This window comes from Centroberyx gerrardi, chromosome 4 (assembly GCF_048128805.1).
Source record: "Centroberyx gerrardi isolate f3 chromosome 4, fCenGer3.hap1.cur.20231027, whole genome shotgun sequence".
Taxonomy (NCBI): Eukaryota; Metazoa; Chordata; class Actinopteri; order Beryciformes; family Berycidae; genus Centroberyx; species Centroberyx gerrardi.
In genome coordinates, this window is record NC_136000.1 from 12,691,813 (window position 1) to 12,712,905 (window position 21,093).

Genomic DNA, 21,093 nt, shown 5'->3' on the forward strand with positions numbered 1-21,093 from the left:
GCCGCTTCATTTTTTCTTGTGCAGCCTCCAACTTCACTTTTGCCAATTCCAACGCTGCATACAACCTATGTCTAAACCCATTGACATAACTTAATAAGTTTTGTGGGGGTTGTGGTGATTTCCAACCATCAGACAGCACGGCTAACGGACCACGCACCGTATGCCCAAAGACCAAGTCATTTGGGCTAAAGCCCGTACTCTCCTGTACCACCTCTCGCAGACAAGAGTAGCCATGGCAACCCTTCCTCCCAGTCACCACCCAACTCTTTACAGTATGCGCGCATCAAAGACTTCAAAGTCTGGTGAAAACGCTCAAGCGCACCCTGGCTTTGCGCATGATACGCCGACGCCTGGTTGTGCTTGATGTGAAGTTGTTTAAAAACTTGAGCAAACAACCGAGATGTAAAATTAGAGCCCTGGTCACTTTGTATCACCCGGGGTATGCCAAACACTGAGATGAACTGTGTCAGAGCCCTGACCACCGATTTAGCGGTAATAGTGCGGAGCAGATAGGCAGCTGGATATCAGGTTGCCTGGCACATTACCGTCAACAAGTGCTCCCATGTTCATACAGAATGAACATGTGTATAGTAAGTATGTATAGTCACTGGAGGAAAGTGTCTGGGTGTTGTTGTGTGTGGGGGGGGTTAGGGTCAGGGGAGCAGTAGGAGGAAATCCCTGACCTGGGCCTTTCACTCCTGCTTTTTTCCTCCCCTTTGTTTGTACCGGTGGGGTGGGGGGATGGGGAGGTATCCGGGGATGGGGGCTATCACCGTGGTGCAGAGTTCAGTAAGGTGACAGCTGAGGGGAAGAAGCTGTTCCTGAGCCTGCTGGTCCTGGAACGATTCCTGTAGCGCCTCCCAGAGGGGAGGAGGGCAAACAGTCTATGGCCGGGGTGTGAGGTGTCCCTGACGATGCTGTGCGCCCTCCACAGGCATCGCTTGAGGTGAACAGTCTTGATGTCAGGAAGTGGAGTACTGGTGATGCATTGGGCACTTTTTACCACCCTCTGCAGTGCTTTCCGGTCTGAGACAGAGCAGTTGCCATACCAAACTGTGATGCAGTTGGTAAGGATGCTCTCGATGGTGCAGCGGTAGAAGTTCACCAGGATCTGAGGACACGTGGATTTTCTTCAGTCTCCTCAGGAAGAAGAGACGCTGGTGTGCCTTCTTGACCAAGGTTGAGGTGTTGAGGGTCCAAGAGAGGTCCTCGGAGATGTGGAAACCCAGAAACTTTAAGCTGGTGACACGCTCAACCTCCGTTCCATTGATATGGATGGGGGTGTGTGTGCAGCCTTTGGTCTTTCTGAAGTCCACAATGAGCTCCTTGGTCTTCTTGGTGTTGAGGGCCAGGTTGTTGTTGGCACACCACGCCGCCAGGTGCTGGACCTCCTCCCTGTAGGCCGACTCATCGTTGTTGTTGATGAGGCCCACCACCGTTGTGTCGTCTGCAAACTTGATAATGGTATTGGAACCATGTACAGGCGTGCAGTCGTAGGTGAACAGGGAGTAGAGGAGAGGACTCAGCACACAGCCCTGTGGAACGCCAGTGTTCAGGGTGAGGGTTGAGGAGGTGTGATTGCCTAACCTAACATACTGGGGTCTGTTGGTTAGGAAATCCAGTATCCAGCTGCAGAGGGAGGTGTTGATGCCAAGGTCACCGAGTTTGGTGATCAGTTTGGAGGGGATGATGGTGTTGAATGCTGAACTGAAATCGATGAACAGTATTGTCACATAGGTGTTGTTGTTGTCCAGGTGGGAGAGGGCGGAGTGAAGCGCTGTGGAGATGGCGTCCTCTGTACACCTGTTCTGGCGGTAGGCGAATTGGAGGGGGTCCAGCGTGGGTGGTAGGCAGGTTTTGAGATGAGCCAGGACCAGCCTCTCGAAGCACTTCATGATGATGGGGTTGAGTGCAACTGGGCGGAAGTCGTTTAGGCGCGCTGCAGTGGAGTGTTTTGGCACTGGCACGATGGAAGTGGTTTTGAAGAACGTGGGGACAGCTGCTTGGGCCAGTGACAGGTTGAAGATGTCAGTCAGGACCTCAGTCAGCTGCTCAGCACAGGCCCTGAGCACGCGTCCGGGGATGCCATCAGGGCCAGCAGCCTTACGTGCATTAATCTTGCTCAACGCAGCACACACGTCGGTGGGGGATAGTGTGAGGGGCTGGTGGTCTGCAGGGAGCACAGTCTTGATGGCCTCCTGGTTGTCCCTGTCAAAGCGAGCATAAAAGTTGTTAAGCTCATCAGGGAGGGAGGCGTCGCTGGTTGGGGGGTCGGAGTTGTTGTTAAAGTACTCCTCAGTCCTGATGCCCCTCTTCAGGTTGGCTCTGGATGAACTGTAGGCTTGCGCATCACCTGAACTGAAGGCGGTGTCGCGTGCCTTCAGCAGTAGGCGGACCTCTCTGTTCATCCATGGCTTCTGATTTGGGAACGTTGTAATCTGTTTGAGAGAGGTGACACTATTGATGTTGGTGCTGATGTAGTCTAGAACAGAGGAGGCAAAAGAGTCTATGTCCATGTGAGAGTCCAGGGTGGCCTGAGTGGCAAACATACTCCAGTCCGTGTGTTGAAACCGGTGCTGTAGTGCAGAGTCTGCCCCCTCTGGCCACACTTTAACTGTTCTCACTGATGGTTTCACATGTTTGATGAGTGGTGTGTACTTGGGGAGTAGGGACAATGAGAGATGGTCCGACTGTCCCAGGTGGGGGAGGGGAATGGCTTTGTATGCCTCAGCCATGTTGGTGTAAACATGGTCCAAGGTTTTGTCTCCTCTAGTGGGGCAGGAGACATGTTGGTAAAATTTGGGGAGTACAGTCTTCAGGTTGGAGTGGTTGAAGTCACCCGCAACAATAAAGGCTGCCTCCGGGTGTTTAGTCTGTAGTTTGCTAATGGCAGCATGCAATTCCTTCATTGCAAGCTTAGCATTAGCATCCGGTGGGATATATGCTACAGTCACAACAGTAGATGTAAACTCTCTGGGCAGATAGAAAGGTCTACACTTAACCATGAGATATTCCAGGTTAGCAGAGCAGTGACTCTCCATTACAGCAGTGTCCGTGCACAAAGCTTTGTTTATATAAATGCACAGACCCCCACCTCTGGTCTTACCGGAGTCGTCTGCTGTCCTATCTGCCCTGAGCACGTAGCATTCCGTTAGCTCAATGGCGCTATCGGGAACGCCGCTGTTGAGCCATGAAATATGTATATGTACTGTATGCTGATGGCTGAACAATTGACGGCTAATTGAACTTACCATTACATTACATTACATTACATTACATTACGTCATTTAGCAGACACTTTTGTCCAAAGCAACTTACAATAAGTGCATTCTGTCAACAGTAGTCAAACCAACTGTATATCACACTCTTCATCAGCTAAGCCTTCAATAGGAATAAGTAGCATTTGTAGAATCAGAGGCTTTTTTTTGGTTTGTTTTCTATTTTATAGGACCTTTTCACAAACATTGCTGATACTTCCTCAGCTATAGATCGGTCCTCACCATTGCCAGCAGTGTTAAAAAGCCAACTTTCTGTCACCCATGACTGTGATCACTAATTTTGTGTTTCCACATAGTGTATAACATAATACAGGGCCTTTGCTGTCAGGGCCCCTAAACTTTGGAACAATCTGCCAGAGGAGATCAGGCTTGCAGAGTCAGTTCCCCATTTTATTTCACTTCTTAAGACACATTTTTATAAAAAAGCTTTTATTGTGTGATGTTTATTTTTATTTTTTGTTTTATTTTGGTTTGTTTGTTAGGGTTTATATTGACTGTTGTGAAGCACTTTGTTACCTGTATTGAAAAGTGCTATACAAATAAAGTTATTATTATTATTATTATATCTTTCTGTTTCTGTTGTCAGACAAGTAACTGTGATCAAGGGTCACAAAATGCTAACTGGCCAATGCAAACTGGCTAACTGGCCAAGGCTAATGTTAATTTTTGTACTGTTAGCATTTTGTGACCCTCGATCAAATCACTTTTTTTATGGTGGTGCAGTCGTATGACAGCAGAAACAGAAAGATATGTCAGTTGAAATGACATTATGTTGAAACACAAAATAAGTGATCACAGACAGAGTTATGGGCGACAGAAAGATGCCTTTTTAACATTGGTGGCAATGGTGAGAAGTGATCTATACCCTGTATAGTACAGCATGTTTTTGAAAAGGGCCTATTAAGAGTAGAAGGGGAGAAGATCATTACATGATAGGCTAATTCAAGTGGAGTCCAGGTGTAACCTGAAGAGATGAGTCTTCAGTCTCCGGCGAAAGATGGGTAATGATTCAGCCTTTCTGACACCATTGTGGTACCAGGGATGAGAAGAGTCGCAAATGGGATGAGCGACTTCTGAGCCCACATGGAGGAGCGAGGCGAGGGTGGAGTGGAGCAAACGAGGCAGGGTTTGGAACCTGACCAGTGATTGTAGATACAAAGGGGGCGGTTCGATGTACTGCTCTGTAGACGAGCACCAGTGTCTTAAATTTGATGCGAGCAGAGATGGGAAGCCAGTGAAGTGACCGGAAGAGGGGAGTGAACACCAGACGGGCTGCAGCGTTCTGAATACGCTGTAAAGGTCTGATGGCAGAGGCGGGTAGCCCGACCAGAAGAGTATTGCCGTAGTCTAGGCGGGAAATGACAAGTGCCTGATCAGGAGTTGTGATGCTTCCCTCGTAAGGAACGGGCGTATTTTGCGGATGTTGTAGGAAGAACCTACAGGAGCGGGTTGTCACTCTTTCCCTGGGAGAAAGACTGCCTTGTGAAGTCTTGTGAAGATTGAGCTTGAGATGGTGCACAGACATCCAAGCACTGATGTCTTTAAGACATGCGGAAATGCGCCCATCAATTTGTATTTCTGGGGGGGTGGAAGGAGAGGTAGAGTTGAGTGTCATCAGCATAGCAGCGATAGGAGAAGCATGAGAGATCACATGGCCAAGGGATTTAGTATACAGAGAGAACAACAGGGGCCCTAGGACTGAGCCCTGAGGGACACCGATGTTAAAAGTGCATGGTCTGGACAGAGATCCTCTCCATGAGACCTGGTACGAGCGGTTGGATTTGGTGGTCAACTGTATCAAAAGCAGCACCCTGGAAAAGGGTGAATGTATATTTAAGATATTTCCGAGTAAACTGGTGTGCTTGCTTAAAAAAATGTTGACTAAAACGGCAAAGCCTGAATCTTATACCAGGACTATGCCATCTCACTCCTCTCCACTGTTCATCTTCAATGTAATACCTGGAGAATAATGAAGCTGAAGGAGGATGAAACTGCTGCAACTTTAGCAAGTTCAGTGTATCTAGAATTTGAATGTTGAGACACTGCTAGAGAAATAGGTTTTCTGCTTGGCAATCCAAAACGTTATTCCAACTTCCAGCCTTAAACAAATATTTTGGTTTGGTTAGGGTCAAAATGGAGCGGAACTTTTTTTATTCGGAACTTTGCTGTGTGCTTTAGTGGAAAAATAAATGAGAAGATGTCACAAAGTGATACAGGAACTGGTGAGTCACTGGTGAAACCTTGCCGCAGTGGCAAGGTTTATACCTTATAAGCGAAGGATGCTCAGTTTTACCCAGGAAATATATAGTCAGAAGGAAGCCCAAAGAATGAATATGAGACAAACATTGACCAAAACGAATGTACCAGGGCAATAGGGTGGGGGGGTCTAAGAATCTCATGAAAAAAAAAATGAGCAGTAGAGAGAGAGCTTCCCTTCAAGAAAATTCTAGCCTTTGAGTAGAACATTTTTATGTTCTAATCTGTTGGTATAACCTACTTTTTTAGTCTTTAAACAAAAACAAAAAAACTAAAACTGCATAGCACACTTGAAAAAAATTCAAATACTCTCTTCACTTATATTTTACTCAGCCTACATAGCAGAGTGAGAGTTTGGGGTAGAGGCTCTAGTTGTAACTGATGTTTGTAAGGGTTCAACATTGTTAAAACTGTGAAAGGGATTTGTTACTACCAGATTTCCTGCTGATCAGAGCTAATATTCTGAAAATATCACTTATCAGGACATCTCAACTCACTCAGATTCTACAGTGCTTGACGCAAATGTTATAATGATTTCTACTTCTCATATCTCAATGATGAAAACATTGGTTATTTAAAAAATTGTAACACTTGAAGTTATGGAGGAGTGTAGTTAACTTAATTAAAATGTTAATGTAAATTTGATAATAAAAATGTATCCCACATTAACATTTTCATTTTGCACTTAGGCATGCATTAGTTTGGTCAAAAAAACCAAACAATTATATAATTTGCATTTGAATTTCATGTACTAGTCTGCACTTTCACACACAATTGTTCCATCTACACAGACCCAAAATGAAAAAGCCATTCGAAAAAAACATTTCATTTTCAAACACATGCCCCACTATATGGTTAACAGTATTCAAATATTAATTCAGAATTGAAAATTAAAATGCAATAAAACAATTGCAACCTATTTTTGTGTTTGCAAATGTGTGCAACATTTAATAAAGTAATTAAATTCAATCTCATTATATTTACATGTTCAAGTTAAACTACATGCTTTCACCATCTGTAAGCAACACTAAGGTCTAGTTTCAGTTTCAACATTATTTATGGGCAGTATCTTTCAACACCAGACAGAGCATTCTGCTGCCACCTGCTGTACAAACCTGTGAAGGTCGATCCGTGGAAGAACTGGTGTGTTCTCTCTACAGTGAATTATATTGTCCTGTGGCAGTTGTTACTGTAGACACCACAGCATAGTGGAAGTAGTGAAAGCTGTCATCACTTACTGTTTTATGTGGTTCCATTGACTATGCATTGAAAATAGCCAACAGAGCCCAACCACAGTAATGCTTTTTTTTCTGTAGGAATATTCAAAGTCGGTATTCTCAGTTTGACTAATAACTTTAACCTCCCCAGTGGTTTAGGATCTGTCTTTCCCTCCACTTTATCTCCCTCCCTCAGCCACCTCTCATGGTGGATATACTTCTCTGGATGCCATGCCTGTCATCCATAGCAAACCAATTGGTTGTGTAAATGCAGACACAATGGGTACGCCTTCCCTCTATGTAAACCAATGAGAAGAGAAATATGGCCCTCTGCCTGCAGGGCAATCCTCCCCACAAAAAGTATTATTAATGCATCACTGAAGTCATCACTGCATTTTCATAAATGTGCACCTTCTCTCTGACTTTTCATCCGCAGTTTTTTCTTTTTATGTTGAATTTAGTATGGAAAGAAGACAACAATGGCTCGCAAGACTGAAGAGTGAATTTGGAAACAGCCCTCTTGTGTCAAATGTGGCTTTTGGTTTCATCCTCATGGGCTTGGAGAAGTTAATGGAGGTGGAGTTTGAGTGTCCTTGCAATCCCAGATGGAACGGACTGTTTTCGTCTGCATTCTTTGTCATTCCCGCCGTTATGGCTTTTATGCTGATGCTGATCATACAAGGATGCAGGTATGACAGAGGGTGTCCAAGAACTATGTGTATCTCAAGCTTTGTCCCTCCCATAGTGTGGCTGATCCTGCTGTTCCTCGACGGCCAATACTTTTCCTGTGCAATGACAGACTGGTGGGGCAGATTTGTTGTTGTTGACAAGGCTGCTCCTCAGAAATGGTGTGAGCCAACCAACCATGACTCATTACAAGAACTAATGATTCGCTCTCAGGAATTATTTTTTGAGTCTCAGGTGAGGAAAAATCTGATGTTTTTAAAAATGGCATGGTTTTGGCATCTGTCCAGAATTGATGTGTGAAAAGAGAGCATCAACTTTCTCAAAAATATGGTCTTATTCTGTTGTTTGTCTATGGTCCATGCTTTAGGTTATCGGAATTGCTCTGCTCATATTCATCTGCGTGGGACTCATAGTGTATGTGATCAAAGAGAGCTGCCAAGAGGAAGAGCAACCCCACGGACTCAACAACACTTATGAGATGACTTGAGTTTGCCAGCAGTCTTTTCTGACACCTTCCCACTGAATCTAAAGTGGACGCATACATTTAATTACATCTCTAATATCTCAAGGCTGAGGTTTATGGAGAGAAGTGTCTCTCTAGTGACATCCTATCTCTCCTCTAACTTGAGAATGGACATGTTACTTCTTTGAGAAAGATGTCATTTTTCTAATGTTTCTAATGTTTGGAGATTGGTCGGTCTAGCTTTAAAAAATCTTCCCAGTCTTTATCAAGATTTTTTTTTCTTTCTCAACTGGGGTTAATTTTTTTGTGTTGTCTGAAAGAGAGAAATAAAAACTGGAATACATTTTGATCCTCATAATTTGTTCATGAATTACTCATTCTAAATATCTATGCAAACATGTCATATTTGCAGTATTGTACCAAGTAAATCTCAAAAAATTGTATTTATCCTGTATGAAAGAAGTAGTATGAAAGTATGAAACAAGAGGATAGAAATTGTTTTTCATTTGAAGATGTATTTGTACATGTACATCTATTTTTTATTACATGTAAAGCTGCTTTTCACCACAAAGTAGATAGAAATTACTCTCTGGACTACGACACTTCCTGATTCCAAGCAAAGGCTCTAAACATAGAGCTGTGAGATGATGCTTACTGAATTAAACAGTCTCATTTACATATTACGTAATTCCAAGCAAAAGATGTGAAGGTAACAGAGAGGTAACAGAAGGGAACAGTTATATGTTAAGTAGGCTACTGCTTTCTCTTATTAACCAGTTGCATGTATCAGCTTTGTTTTTAAAAGAAATTAAGAGAGAATTGACAAGAAATCACTGAAATACTTTGTAGCATAGAACATGCGTCTCGTTTTATTGTTGCTCAGAGCACATTTTTAAGATCTGGATTAAAGCTGTAATCATATTTTTCTACTAACATGCTTGTCTATCACTACCATCACTAAAAATCAACATTTATTCTCTCACTTTCTTTCACTTTTTGCTGTCACCAAGCATGCTATGCCCTGATTTATTTATTGTTTGTTCACTATCATGTGAACAGATAATGAATATCATGTGATAAGGAAAATGAAAAGGGTAAGGGAAGTGAGTTGAGATTTGAAGGCTCAGCAGGTCTTCTCCCACACATCCTGCATGGCACAGACATGGTGCAGTAATTATGTTTAGGGGATGTCTCTGTTACACCCTGTAGTACTTACTGATCAGGAGCCTTTTTCAGGGTACATGCTGTATATTCATCCAATATCCAGATGCAAAAAATGCCAGGATGTTATACTTATTTTTGCATTTGATGAGTATATATTGGGGAAAATACTATACAGGAAATGGTACAGTTTCACCCAAAGTGGTGTGCAACAGTTAGTCATGGCAAAATCAACAAATCAGAGCTTCAACATGGATCGAGTTTTGCATGCTGACATTGTTAAGCAAATACTGTGTGTGAGTACTGTGGCTAGCACACAGTAGATGCTAATTCTCTGACTATATCTTAGCTTTTCAAAAGCCTGTCTGTCTTCATGCAGACCTTGAGACAACTCCCTCCCTGCTTAGATCTCACAGATCAGACCTGGACAAGGATAAACTGGTCCAGGAGCTGCTGCTGCTGCTGCTGGGTGCAATCATCTCCTCATTTTGATTGTTGTCCAGGTTGTGCCCTTTTAGCCAGAAGAAAATACAACTGAAATATGTATATGTATACTTATGGCTGAACAATTAATTTGTCTTAACTATTTGTCTAAGGAGTGGTTAGGGTGGTTGTAGATCGACACTGCAACTAATATCACTCATTGTATCAATCAATAATTTAGGGTCAATTAAGGTCAATTGGAATATTGGGATTTATCATTAACCATGATCATATAAAATGCCATTGTCACAGTTAATATTTTCTGTACCAAAGAAATGTTAGTAGTATGGTACATTTCTTCAAGTAGTCTATTTTAGTAGTGTTTTAGTGCTGATGTTCTACGATGCTTTGTTTTCAGCCTCAATCAACATTTCATTCCTCAAAGCATATCATTCATTTTTCACCTTTTTCCCACTAAAAATCTTCCTCCACAAAAATCTTACAATTAAAATGCAAGTAAGTGTCATAAGCAACACAACTGCCAACAAAGTTGCAATCACATCAAAAGAGTGGTAAACAAACCAGGACATTTTGTTGGACTGTGTCCGCAGATGAGGAGCTCCTTTATGTCTTATGACATATTCTATCCAGAACATCGCCTGGTCCAGCGGTTTGATGGGCTGATCTCTGTGCAGCCTTGAGAGCCTCTGCATGTTTTCCCTGTAAGAGGAATTGTAAATGACTTCCTTCAGTGCGTCTGCAAAGATGTCTCTATTGAGCACAGCAATGTCCACTATCTTAGCCCCTCCCTTTGCTTGAATTCTGGAGAGGTTATCAGGTTGATCAAAGACTAAGGGAAGTCCAACTATTGGAACCCCATGGTAAATTGCCTCCTGAACTCCATTGGTGCCTCCATGGGCTACAAAGACTCTAGTTTTGGGGTGTCCTAAGAGGTCGTTCTGTGGCAGCCAGTTGACCAGTAAGGTGTTATTGCCTAGGTTGGTTGGCCTTTGTCCAGTGTGCCGCCATAAAACCTTGTGAGGCAGCTGGGCGAAAGCTGCAGCAATCTCTTCAGTGATATCCTGAGGAAGCTTCCCCACTAAAGTTCCTAAGGTCATTACAATGATCCCATGCTCTCCAGAGCTCTGGACGAACTCCTCCAAGTCCTTGGGGAGGGGCTTAGAAGGCTTGCACTGAAATCCACCCATGTAGACTACGTTTGGCATTGTAGGACGGGGAAATTCAAAGATGAAATCATTTCTCATAAGCCAGATATCAGCTTCCTGGAAAAACGCTGCATAATCTACCTCAGGACCAAAGTAATGCCTAACTATTGGTCTGTAATGAGGCTCTGTGATGTACGCTCCTGCGTATGTCCCAAAGATATAAGATATAACATTCCTGATCCTTTGAGGGAAAGTCATCTTATCTGTCAACTCTGTTGCAGTGAATGGAATATATGACAGAGGTGAGGGGGCAATGACAAAATGAGCTTCACCTTGAATTGTCCACCTGACATTGAAAACAAGAGGAAGTTGGAGCCGATGTGCCAGCATTGTCCCTCCAGCAATGCCAGGGTCAGTCAGAACCAAGTCATATTTGGCATCATGGAAAGACTGCATTAAGTTCTCATCTTCAAACATCTCAACAATTACTTCACTCATTCTTCTGTGGAACTGAGAAAACTGGCCCAGGATCTCTGACTCCATATGGATGCGAGACCAGATGCGAGACCAAAACGGTGTACCCTGCTGAGCTGAGTGAATTTTCATTTCCAGCTGTTGAGTCACGAGCATTTCAAAGAAGTCCTTTAATCCACCAGTGCCGGGAATGGCGACTGAGGTGTAGAAAGGAGACATTTCTTCGATGTACCAGCTATCGGACACCCGAACCACAGTGATATCATGGCCTTTTAAATGCAACTCTTCAATGAGTATTTTCATGTTCACCCAATGGCTTCCATCCAAAGGGTACACCAAGATTTTGCCACCAGATGCACTGGATAGTGTGATCAACAGTAGAGCAAAGGTGATCCTAGATGAATGAGGCACCTTCATGCTGAATCCCCTGACAGACCTTAAAATTATACAAAGAACAAGTAAATAACAGATCATTGCCTTTCTTGTTTGCATGTGGTTTGTTGTGTTTATGCTTCTCTATAGTACTCAACAAAGTCATACTATAACATGAAATGGCATGGCATTGTAAACCTTGTATGAACTATATGAAATACATGTTTTGATTGATAACAAAAAGACTACTATTTTGGTAGAAAGACTATTGCAAAGTGTAAGTTGATTGCCATGACTGATACCCAGCATTACATTTTGTTGAACTTCACACTTTATTAGCATGAGGGAAATAATAATATCCAAACCATGCTACAATTATAAGACCTGTATGCAAAAGTGTACTGTTTTACACCATGGTTCAATGCTACGTTTCATAACAGTTATTATGTCACCGGTGCCCTTGAGAGATGTTTTCACCAGAGGCAAAGGGCAGATTTTCTGCAACAACTTCAATAAATACTTTCTGTTATATCTCAAAACTTAACACTTACCAAAATTCACATGCATAGGTAAGGTAATCCACCTCCAAAGTGTCAATTCAACTATTGAGATAGTGAATTGTGTGCACTGTTGGTGAGAGAAAGGTGTACAAAGAGGTGAAAGCGCCTCCCACTAACAATGACAAAGAAGCAAGTCCTAACACGCTATGGCTGATCGGTATGCAGTTACGTCTACTCTGTGTTCTGGGTTCAGTGAAGTGAACTCTGTTGTAGGGTGTGTGCGCTGCTGCACATAAGGAAACGTTTAGGTGTATGCATAACAGATACAGCTATTGTGCCACCTAGTGTCAAGTCAATGCACATGAGGTTGAAGGACACATGATTGTTTACCTGTACTGAGCATCAAGCATAGCCTATACAGAAATGGATGTAGGGGAAAGTTGAGATCAGACTGATAAGATTCCAGGTAGGGCAGCTGGGCTGCTACTGATGTAACAGCATGCACCATGGAGCCATGGATTATTAACTATTAACTATGAACTACTGGGCTATGAGCTATAGCCTATGAGTTATGGGCTATGGGCTACAGGTTATGGGCTATGGGCAACAGGCTACGGGCTATGGGTGACAGGATATGAGCGACATGGCTACATGCTATGGGCTATGAGATATGGGTTATGAGCTACAGGCTATGGGCCACGGGCTATGAGCTACAGGCTATGGGCTATGAGCTACAGGCTATGGGCTATGGGCTATGAGCTACAGGCTATGGGCCACGGGCTATGAGCTACAGGCTATGGGCTATGGGCTATGAGCTACAGGCTATGGGCCACGGGCTATGAGCTACAGGCTATGGGCTATGGGCTATGGGCTATGGGCTATGAGCTACAGGCTATGGGGTGTGGGCTACAGGCTACGGGCTATGGGGCTACAGGCTATGGGTTTATGGGCTAAATGCTAAGGGCTATGGGCTATGAGCTACAGGCTATGGGGCTACAGGCTATGGGTTATGGGCTACAGGCTATGGGCTACAGACTGTAGGCTGGAGTTGCCCAGCTGAGAAAGCGCTTGCATAGGGAGGAGCCAGGGCTGCCAACTTTTCAGAAAACCTTGGAGTGAGATTTTGCGGCAAATTTTTTTGGGGCCCGTTCGGGGTCGCCACCGCACGCCGAAGACATTTTTTTTTATTCATTTTTGTACTTGAAGTAAAGAAACATAACTATTTACAGCCATTTCCCCAGTTTCATAACCCTTACCCCAACCATTAAAAAATTAACATAAAAATAAAACAGTTTTTGGCCACCAGAGGGATCATTGACCTGGTGGCCAAAGACCGCAACCTCAGTATTTTCAACAATGTGGACAGGAGTCAGTGAGGGACATTCACTCTTCTAGGCCGGTCCCCTACACTACAGGGTCCAGCAAAAAATTGACTTTGTGAAAAGACAAGCCCAATAGTCTATTTTACATCAAACAACATGTACTGTAGTAGTAATAGTGTTAGTAGGCTAATACTCACCACCTGTCAGATTGTTTGTAGAGCACTAGTGGAGTATGTCCGAAATGTTTTCAAAGCAGGCTGTAAGTTCGCGGCAAAATAGCGCGTCAGCTGACATGCAATTTTATTTATTCTTTTTTTTATTTTATTTTTATTTGACAGAGTGAGAAATAGGAGGTGTGGCGTGAGAGCGTGTGAAGAGGGTAATTTGCGTGAGAGTTGGCAGCTCTGGGAGGAGCCACTCAGGCCTTCATCTGTCGTATGCTCAGGATAAGACTTGATGGGATGGGGGAAGCTGGAGGAGAACAGAACACGGTCCATGCTGCTCAGTTTATTTCGAAAATGTCAACTTGGATTGACAGGTATAATGATAAGTGTAATTAAAAATGTTCATGAATTACTCATTCTAAATATCTATGCAAACATGTCATATTTGCAGTGTTGTACCAAGTAAATCTCGCTCATCATTTTTATTTATCCTGTGTCAGCACACTTAAGTATGAAACATGAAGATAGAAATTGTTTTTCATTTGAACCAATCAAGATCTTTACATGTATTTTTTATTAGATGTAAAGCTGCTTTTCACCACAAAATAGATACAAATTACTCTCTGGACTAGACACTTCCTGATTCCAAGCAAAGGCTCTAAATATAGAGCTGTTAAGGTGATGCTTACTGAATTAAACAGTCTCATTTACATATTATGTAATTCCAAGCAAAAGATGTAAAGGTAAGGATTACTGTAAATCGTCTCAGTTACATGTTAAGTACTGCTTTATCTTATTAACCAGTTGCATGTATCAACTTTGTTTTTCAAAGAAATTAAGAGAAAATTGACAAGAAATCACTGAAATACTTTGTAGCATAGAACATGCGTCTCGTTTTATTGTTGCTCAGAGTACGCAGATTCCTCATGGCACATTTTTAAGATCTGGATTAAAGCTGTAATCACATTTTTCTACTAACATGCTTGTCTATCATTATCATCACTAAAAATCAATGTTTATTCTCTCACTTTTTTTCACTTTTTGCTGTCACTAAGCATGCTATGCCCTGATTTATTTATTGTTTGTTCACTATCATGTGAACAGATAATGAATATCATGTGATAAGGAAAACGAAAAGGGTAAGGGAGCGCCTTGTGCTGTCACACCTCAAAAACATCACTGACCCACTCCTGGACCCCCTGCAGTTCGCCTACAGAGCCAACAGGTCTGTAGACGATGCAGTAAACATGGCCCTCCACTTCATACTCCAGCACCTGGACTCCTCAGGAACCTACGCCAGGATCCTGTTTGTGGACTTCAGCTCTGCCTTTAACACGATAATCCTGGCTCTGCTACAGGACAAGCTCTCCCAGCTGAGTGTGCCTGACTCCACCTGCAGGTGGATCACAGACTTCCTGTCGGACAGGAAGCAGCACGTGAAGCTGGGAAAACACGTCTCTGACTCCCGGACCATCAGCACCGGTTCCCCTCAAGGCTGCGTTCTTTCCCCTCTACTCTTCTCCCTGTACACCAACAGCTGCACCTCCAGTCACCAGTCTGTCAAGCTCTTGAAGTTCGCGGACGACACCACCCTCATTGGGCTCATCTCTGGTGGGGATGAGTCAGCCTACAGGCGGGAGATCGACTGCCTGGTGTCCTGGTGCAGACTGAACAACTTAGAGCTCAACGCTGTAAAGACAGTGGAGATGGTTGTGGACTTCAGGAAGAACCCGGCCCCACTCACCCCCATCACCCTGAGAGACTCCCCAGTCGACACTGTGGAGTCCGTCCGCTTCCTGGGCAACATCATTAACCAGGACCTCAAGTGGGAGCTGAACATCAGCTCCCTCACCAAGAAAGCACAACAGAGGATGTACTTCCTGCGGCAGCTGAGGAAGTTCAACCTGCCAAAGACGATGATGGCGCACTTCTACACCTCCATCGTTGAGTCCATCCTCACCTCCTCCATCACCATCTGGTACGCTGCTGCTACTGCCAAGGACAAGAGCAGACTGCAGTGTATCATTCGCTCTGCTGAGAAGGTGATTGGCTGCAATCTGCCATCTGTCCAGGACCTGTACGCCTCCGGGACCCTGAGGCGAGCAGGAAAGATTGTGGACGACCCCTCCCACCCTGGACACAAACTCTTTGAAAAACTCCCCTCTGGCAGGAGACTGCGGTCCATCAGGACCAAAACCTCACGCCACAAGAACAGTTTCTTCCCATCTGCAGCTGGCCTCATCAACAAGGCCCGGGACCCCCACTGACACGGACTCTTGCCCCCTCCCCCCATAGGCACTACACGCTACAGAAACGTACAGTCTCCACACCTGACTCAATGCGTTCATTTATACATTCTGTACAGTAAACATTCCTCTGGCCAATATTTTGCACATCCCTGCACTAACTGTACAGCTTTCCCATTTTCCATTTCACTTCAATGGCAGATATATTGCACATGTTTCTTTTTATTATATTTTTTTTCACATTCTGTATTGTAAATATCTCTTTTTGTTTTTTTTATATATTTATATTCTTGACTTTGACTTACAGTACTTGTTGTGCTTTTTTACTTCTACTTCCTATTTTTCTCCATGTTTATTGTATGCACCTACATACCAAGGCAAATTCCTTGTATTGTGAACTTTACTTGGCAATAAACCTGATTCTGATTCTGATTCTGATTCCGATTCTGATTCCGGAAGTGAGTTGAGATTTGAAGGCTCAGCAGGTCTTCTCCCACACATCCTGCATGGCACAGACATGGTGCAGTAATTATGTTTAGGGGATGTCTCTGTTACACCCTGTAGTACTTACTGATCAGGAGCCTTTTTCAGGGTACATGCTGTATATTCATCCAATATCCAGATGCAAAAAATGCCAGGATGTTATACTTATTTTTGCATTTGATGAGTATATATTGGGGAAAATACTATACAGGAAATGGTACAGTTTCACCCAAAGTGGTGTGCAACAGTTAGTCATGGCAAAATCAACGAATCAGAGCTTCAACATGGATCGAGTTTTGCATGCTGACATTGTTAAGCAAATACTGTGTGTGAGTACTGTGGCTAGCACACAGTAGATGCTAATTCTCTGACTATATCTTAGCTTTTCAAAAGCCTGTCTGTCTTCATGCAGACCTTGAGACAACTCCCTCCCTGCTCAGATCTCACAGATCAGACCTGGACAAGGATAAACTGGTCCAGGAGCTGCTGCTGCTGCTGCTGGTTGCAATCATCTCCTCATTTTGATTGTTGTCCAGGTTGTGCCCTTTTAGCCAGAAGAAAATACAACTGAAATATGTATATGTATACTTATGGCTGAACAATTAATTTGTCTTAACTATTTGTCTAAGGAGTGGTTAGGGTGGTTGTAGATCGACACTGCAACTAATATTACTCATTGTATCAATCAATAATTTACAAGGTTAATTGGAATATTGGGATTTATCATTAACCATGATCATATAAAATGCCATTGTCACAGTTAATATTTTCTGTACCAAAGAAATGTTAGTAGTATGGTACATTTCTTCAAGTAGTCTATTTTAGTAGTGTTTTAGTGCTGATGTTCTACGATGCTTTGTTTTCAGCCTCAATCAACATTTCATTCCTCAAAGCATATCATTCATTTTTCACCTTTTTCCCACTAAAAATCTTCCTCCACAAAAATCTTACAATTAAAATGCAAGTAAGTGTCATAAGCAACACAACTGCCAACAAAGTTGCAATCACATCAAAAGAGTGGTAAACAAACCAGGACATTTTGTTGGACTGTGTCCACAGATGAGGAGCTCCTTTATGTCTTATGACATATTCTATCCAGAACATCGCCTGGTCCAGCGGTTTGATGGGCTGATCTCTGTGCAGCCTTGAGAGCCTCTGCATGTTTTCCCTGTAAGAGGAATTGTAAATGACTTCCTTCAGTGCGTCTGCAAAGATGTCTCTATTGAGCACAGCAATGTCCACTATCTTAGCCCCTCCCTTTGCTCGAATTCTGGAGAGGTTATCAGGTTGATCAAAGACTATGGGAAGTCCAACTATTGGAACCCCATGGTAAATTGCCTCCTGAACTCCATTGGTGCCTCCATGGGCTACAAAGACTCTAGTTTTGGGGTGTCCTAAGAGGTCGTTCTGTGGCAGCCAGTTGACCAGCAAGGTGTTATTGCTGAGGTTGGCTGGCCTTTGTCCAGTGTGCCGCCATAAAACCTTGTGAGGCAACTGGGCGAAAGCTGCAGCAATCTCTTCAGTGATATCCTGAGGAAGCTTCCCCACTAAAGTTCCTAAGGACATTACAATGATCCCATGCTCTCCAGAGCTCTGGACGAACTCCTCCAAGTCCTTGGGGAGGGGCTTGGAGGGCTTGCACTGAAATCCACCCATGTAGACCACGTTTGGCATTGTAGGACGGGGAAATTCAAAGATGAAATCATTTCTCATAAGCCAGATATCAGCTTCCTGGAAAAACCATTCATAATCTGCATCAGGACCAAAGTAATGCCTAACTATTGGTTTGTAATGAGGCTCTGTGATGTACGCTCCTGCGTATGACATAAAGATATAAGATATAACATTCCTGATCCTTTGAGGGAAAGTCATCTTATCTGTCAACTCTGTTGGAAGGAATGGAATATATGACAGAGGTGAGGGGGCAATGACAAAATGAGCTTCACCTAGAATTGTCCACCTGGCACTGAAAACAAGAGGAAGTTGGAGCCGATGTGCCAGCATTGTTCCTCCAGCAATGCCAGGGTCAGTCAGAACCAAGTCAAATTTGGCATCATGGAAAGACTGCATTAAGTTCTCATCTTCAAACATCTCAACAATCATTTCACTCATTCTCTTGTGGAACTGAGAAAACTGGCCCAGGGTCTCCAACTCCATATGGATGCTAGACCAGATGCGAGACCAAAACGGTGTACCCTGCTGAGCTGAGTGAATTTTCATTTCCAGCTGTTGAGACACGAACATTTTAAAGAAGTCCTTTATTCCAGTGCCGGGAATGGTGACTGAGGTGTAGAAAGGAGACATTTCTTCGATGTACCAGCTATCGGACACCCGAACCACAGTGATATCATGGCCTTTTAAATGCAACTCTTCAATGAGTATTTTCATGTTTACCCAATGGCTTCCATCCAAAGGGTACACCAAGATTTTGCCACCAGATGCACTGGATAGTGTGATCAACAGTAGAGCAAAGGTGATCCTAGATGAATGAGGCACCTTCATGCTGAATCCCCTGACAGACCTTAAAATTATACAAAGAACAAGTAAATAGCAGATCATTGCCTTTCTTGTTTGCATGTGGTTTGTTGTGTTTATGTTTCTCTATAGTACTCAACAAAGTCATACTATAACATGAAATGGCATGGCATTGTAAACCTTGTATGAACTATATGAAATACATGTTTTGATTGATAACAAAAAGACTACTATTTTGGTAGAAAGACTATTGCAAAGTGTAAGTTGATTGCCATGACTGATACCCAGCATTACATTTTGTTGAACTTCACACTTTATTAGCATGAGGGAAATAATAATATCCAAACCATGCTACAATTATAAGACCTGTATGCAAAAGTGTACTGTTTTACACCATGGTTCAATGCTACATGTTTCATAACAGTTATTATGTCACCGGTGCCCTTGAGAGATGTTTTCACCAGAGGCAAAGGGCAGATTTTCTGCAACAACTTCAATAAATACTTTCTGTTATATCTCAACACTTAACGCTTACCAAAATTCACATGCACATGTAAGGTAATCCACCTCCAAAGTGTCAATTCAACTACAATATCAGTTAAGATAGTGACTTGTGTGCACTGTTGGTGAAGTGAAAGTCCCTCCCATTAACAATGACAAAGAAGCAAGTCCTAAGGTCCTAACACGTTATGGCTGATCGGTATGCAGTTACGTCTACTCTGTGTTCTGGGTTCAGTGAAGTGAACTCTGTTGTAGGGTGTGTGCACTGCTGCACATAAGGAAACGTTTAGGTGTATGCATAACAGATACAGCTATTGTGCCACCTAGTGTCAAGTCAATGCACATGAGGTTGAAGGACACATGATTGTTTACCTGTACTGAGCATCAAGCATAGCCTATACAGAAATGGATGTAGGGGAAAGTTGAGATCAGACTGATAAGATTCCAGGTAGGGCAGGTGGGCTGCTACTGATGTAATAGCATGCACATGTGAATGCACATACATATATGGGCTATGGGCCACGGATTATGAACTATGAGGACTGAGCTATGGGCTACAGTCTATGAGTTATGGGCAATGGGCTACAGGCAATGGGCTATAGGCTATGCACTACAGGCTACTGGCTATGAGCTACTGACTATAGGCTATGGGATATGGGCTATGGGGTATGAGCTACAGACTATGGACTACAGACTATGGGCTATGAGCTTCAGGCTATGGACTACGGGCTATGAGCTACTGGCTATAGGCTATGGGCTACAAGCTATGGGCTATGGGCTACAGGCTATGGGCTATGAGCTGCAGGGTATGGAATACAGGCTATGGGTTTCAGGCTATGGGCTACAGGATATGGGCTACAGGCTATGGGCGATGAGATACAGGCTATGGGCTACAGACTAAATGCTATGGGCTATGGGCTACAGGCTATAGGCTGGAGTTGCCCAGCTGAGACAGCTCTTGCGTGGAGAGGAGCCACTTGGTGGGATAGGGGAAGCTGAAGGATGCAGAAGGGAGTCCATGCTGTTCAATTTATTTAGAAAATGACAACTTGGATTGACAGGTATGTAATGATTAGTGTAATCAAAAATGTGGGAAATGTGTGATTACCAACTGCACTGCACAGCAAACTCTTAGTGTAAATTCAACACTATGCCAGTGCTTATAGTTCACACCCATCAGAGTTAATTTAACTCTATAGAAGGTTTTTAACACCCAAGTGAAAAAACAACAATCCAATCAATACCCTACTTGTCAACACCAAATAATTGCCACTGAAAAATCTACATTTATTAACAGTGGAAAACTTCTTACTAAATTGAGTCGTGTGGAAGAGCATTTGTATTTCAAGCATAATATCCCACCCAAGCATATCAAAAGTTGTTTTTTGGGCTTATTTGTGATGTGCCCTGTTATGTTGGACACATCACTGGTGCAAGCTACACTTTCAGTTTTATTTAATTTTGTGCTCTGCCAGCTCTTATCTGTGTATTTTTATTTGTTTATTTATTTTTACCTACAAGTCAAGTCATATAAATTGTTCTTCTGCAAAGAGTAGGTCACTTAAAAAAAAAAAAAATAGTTAAGCTAGATAGACTGAAATCCATTTTTTACTAGAGACAGCTGAGATGTCTCTAGATGCATTTATTTTTTATCACTTTAATTCTGAATGTGTTTCATATTTTATCTCCTATTTTCTTTTTTGCTATTCTTGGTTTTATGCCTTCTGGTAAAGCAGGTTCTAAGCACTACTTTTAGTAAAGTGCCATATAAATAAAGTTATTTCATAGAATAGTAATACTTATAATTTGAATAATTGTTATTATAATAACCCGAATATTATTGTGATTATTATTATGTCTGTAGTATTGGTAGTGTCTGTGGCGGTAGTGGTAATCATGGTATTA

General features: G+C 42.9%; 1 protein-coding gene and 1 pseudogene across 2 annotated transcripts; both read right to left on the minus strand.

Annotated features, from left to right (window-relative positions):
- Nucleotides 1–8,781: 8,781 nt before the first annotated feature.
- LOC139909549 (UDP-glucuronosyltransferase 2C1 pseudogene) lies at nucleotides 8,782–12,107 on the minus strand (annotated as a pseudogene). Its single transcript, XR_013504334.1, has 2 exons — nucleotides 12,049–12,107; nucleotides 8,782–11,561 (listed from the first exon to the last, which is right to left on the minus strand). The product of XR_013504334.1 is annotated as a UDP-glucuronosyltransferase 2C1 pseudogene (transcript).
- Nucleotides 12,108–16,921: 4,814 nt separating this feature from the next.
- On the minus strand, nucleotides 16,922–19,312 carry LOC139909550 (UDP-glucuronosyltransferase 2C1-like). Its single transcript, XM_071896694.2, has 2 exons — nucleotides 19,223–19,312; nucleotides 16,922–18,733 (listed from the first exon to the last, which is right to left on the minus strand). The coding sequence occupies exon 2, from the start codon at nucleotides 18,712–18,714 to the stop codon at nucleotides 17,110–17,112; it is 1,605 nt and encodes a 534-aa protein (XP_071752795.2). The 5' UTR covers nucleotides 18,715–18,733; nucleotides 19,223–19,312; the 3' UTR covers nucleotides 16,922–17,109.
- Nucleotides 19,313–21,093: the final 1,781 nt, after the last annotated feature.

Coding starts and splice junctions, on each gene's coding strand:
- LOC139909550 (XM_071896694.2), bottom strand. CDS start 18,714: ATGAAGGTGCCTCATTCATCTAGGATCACCTTTGCTCTACTGTTGATC.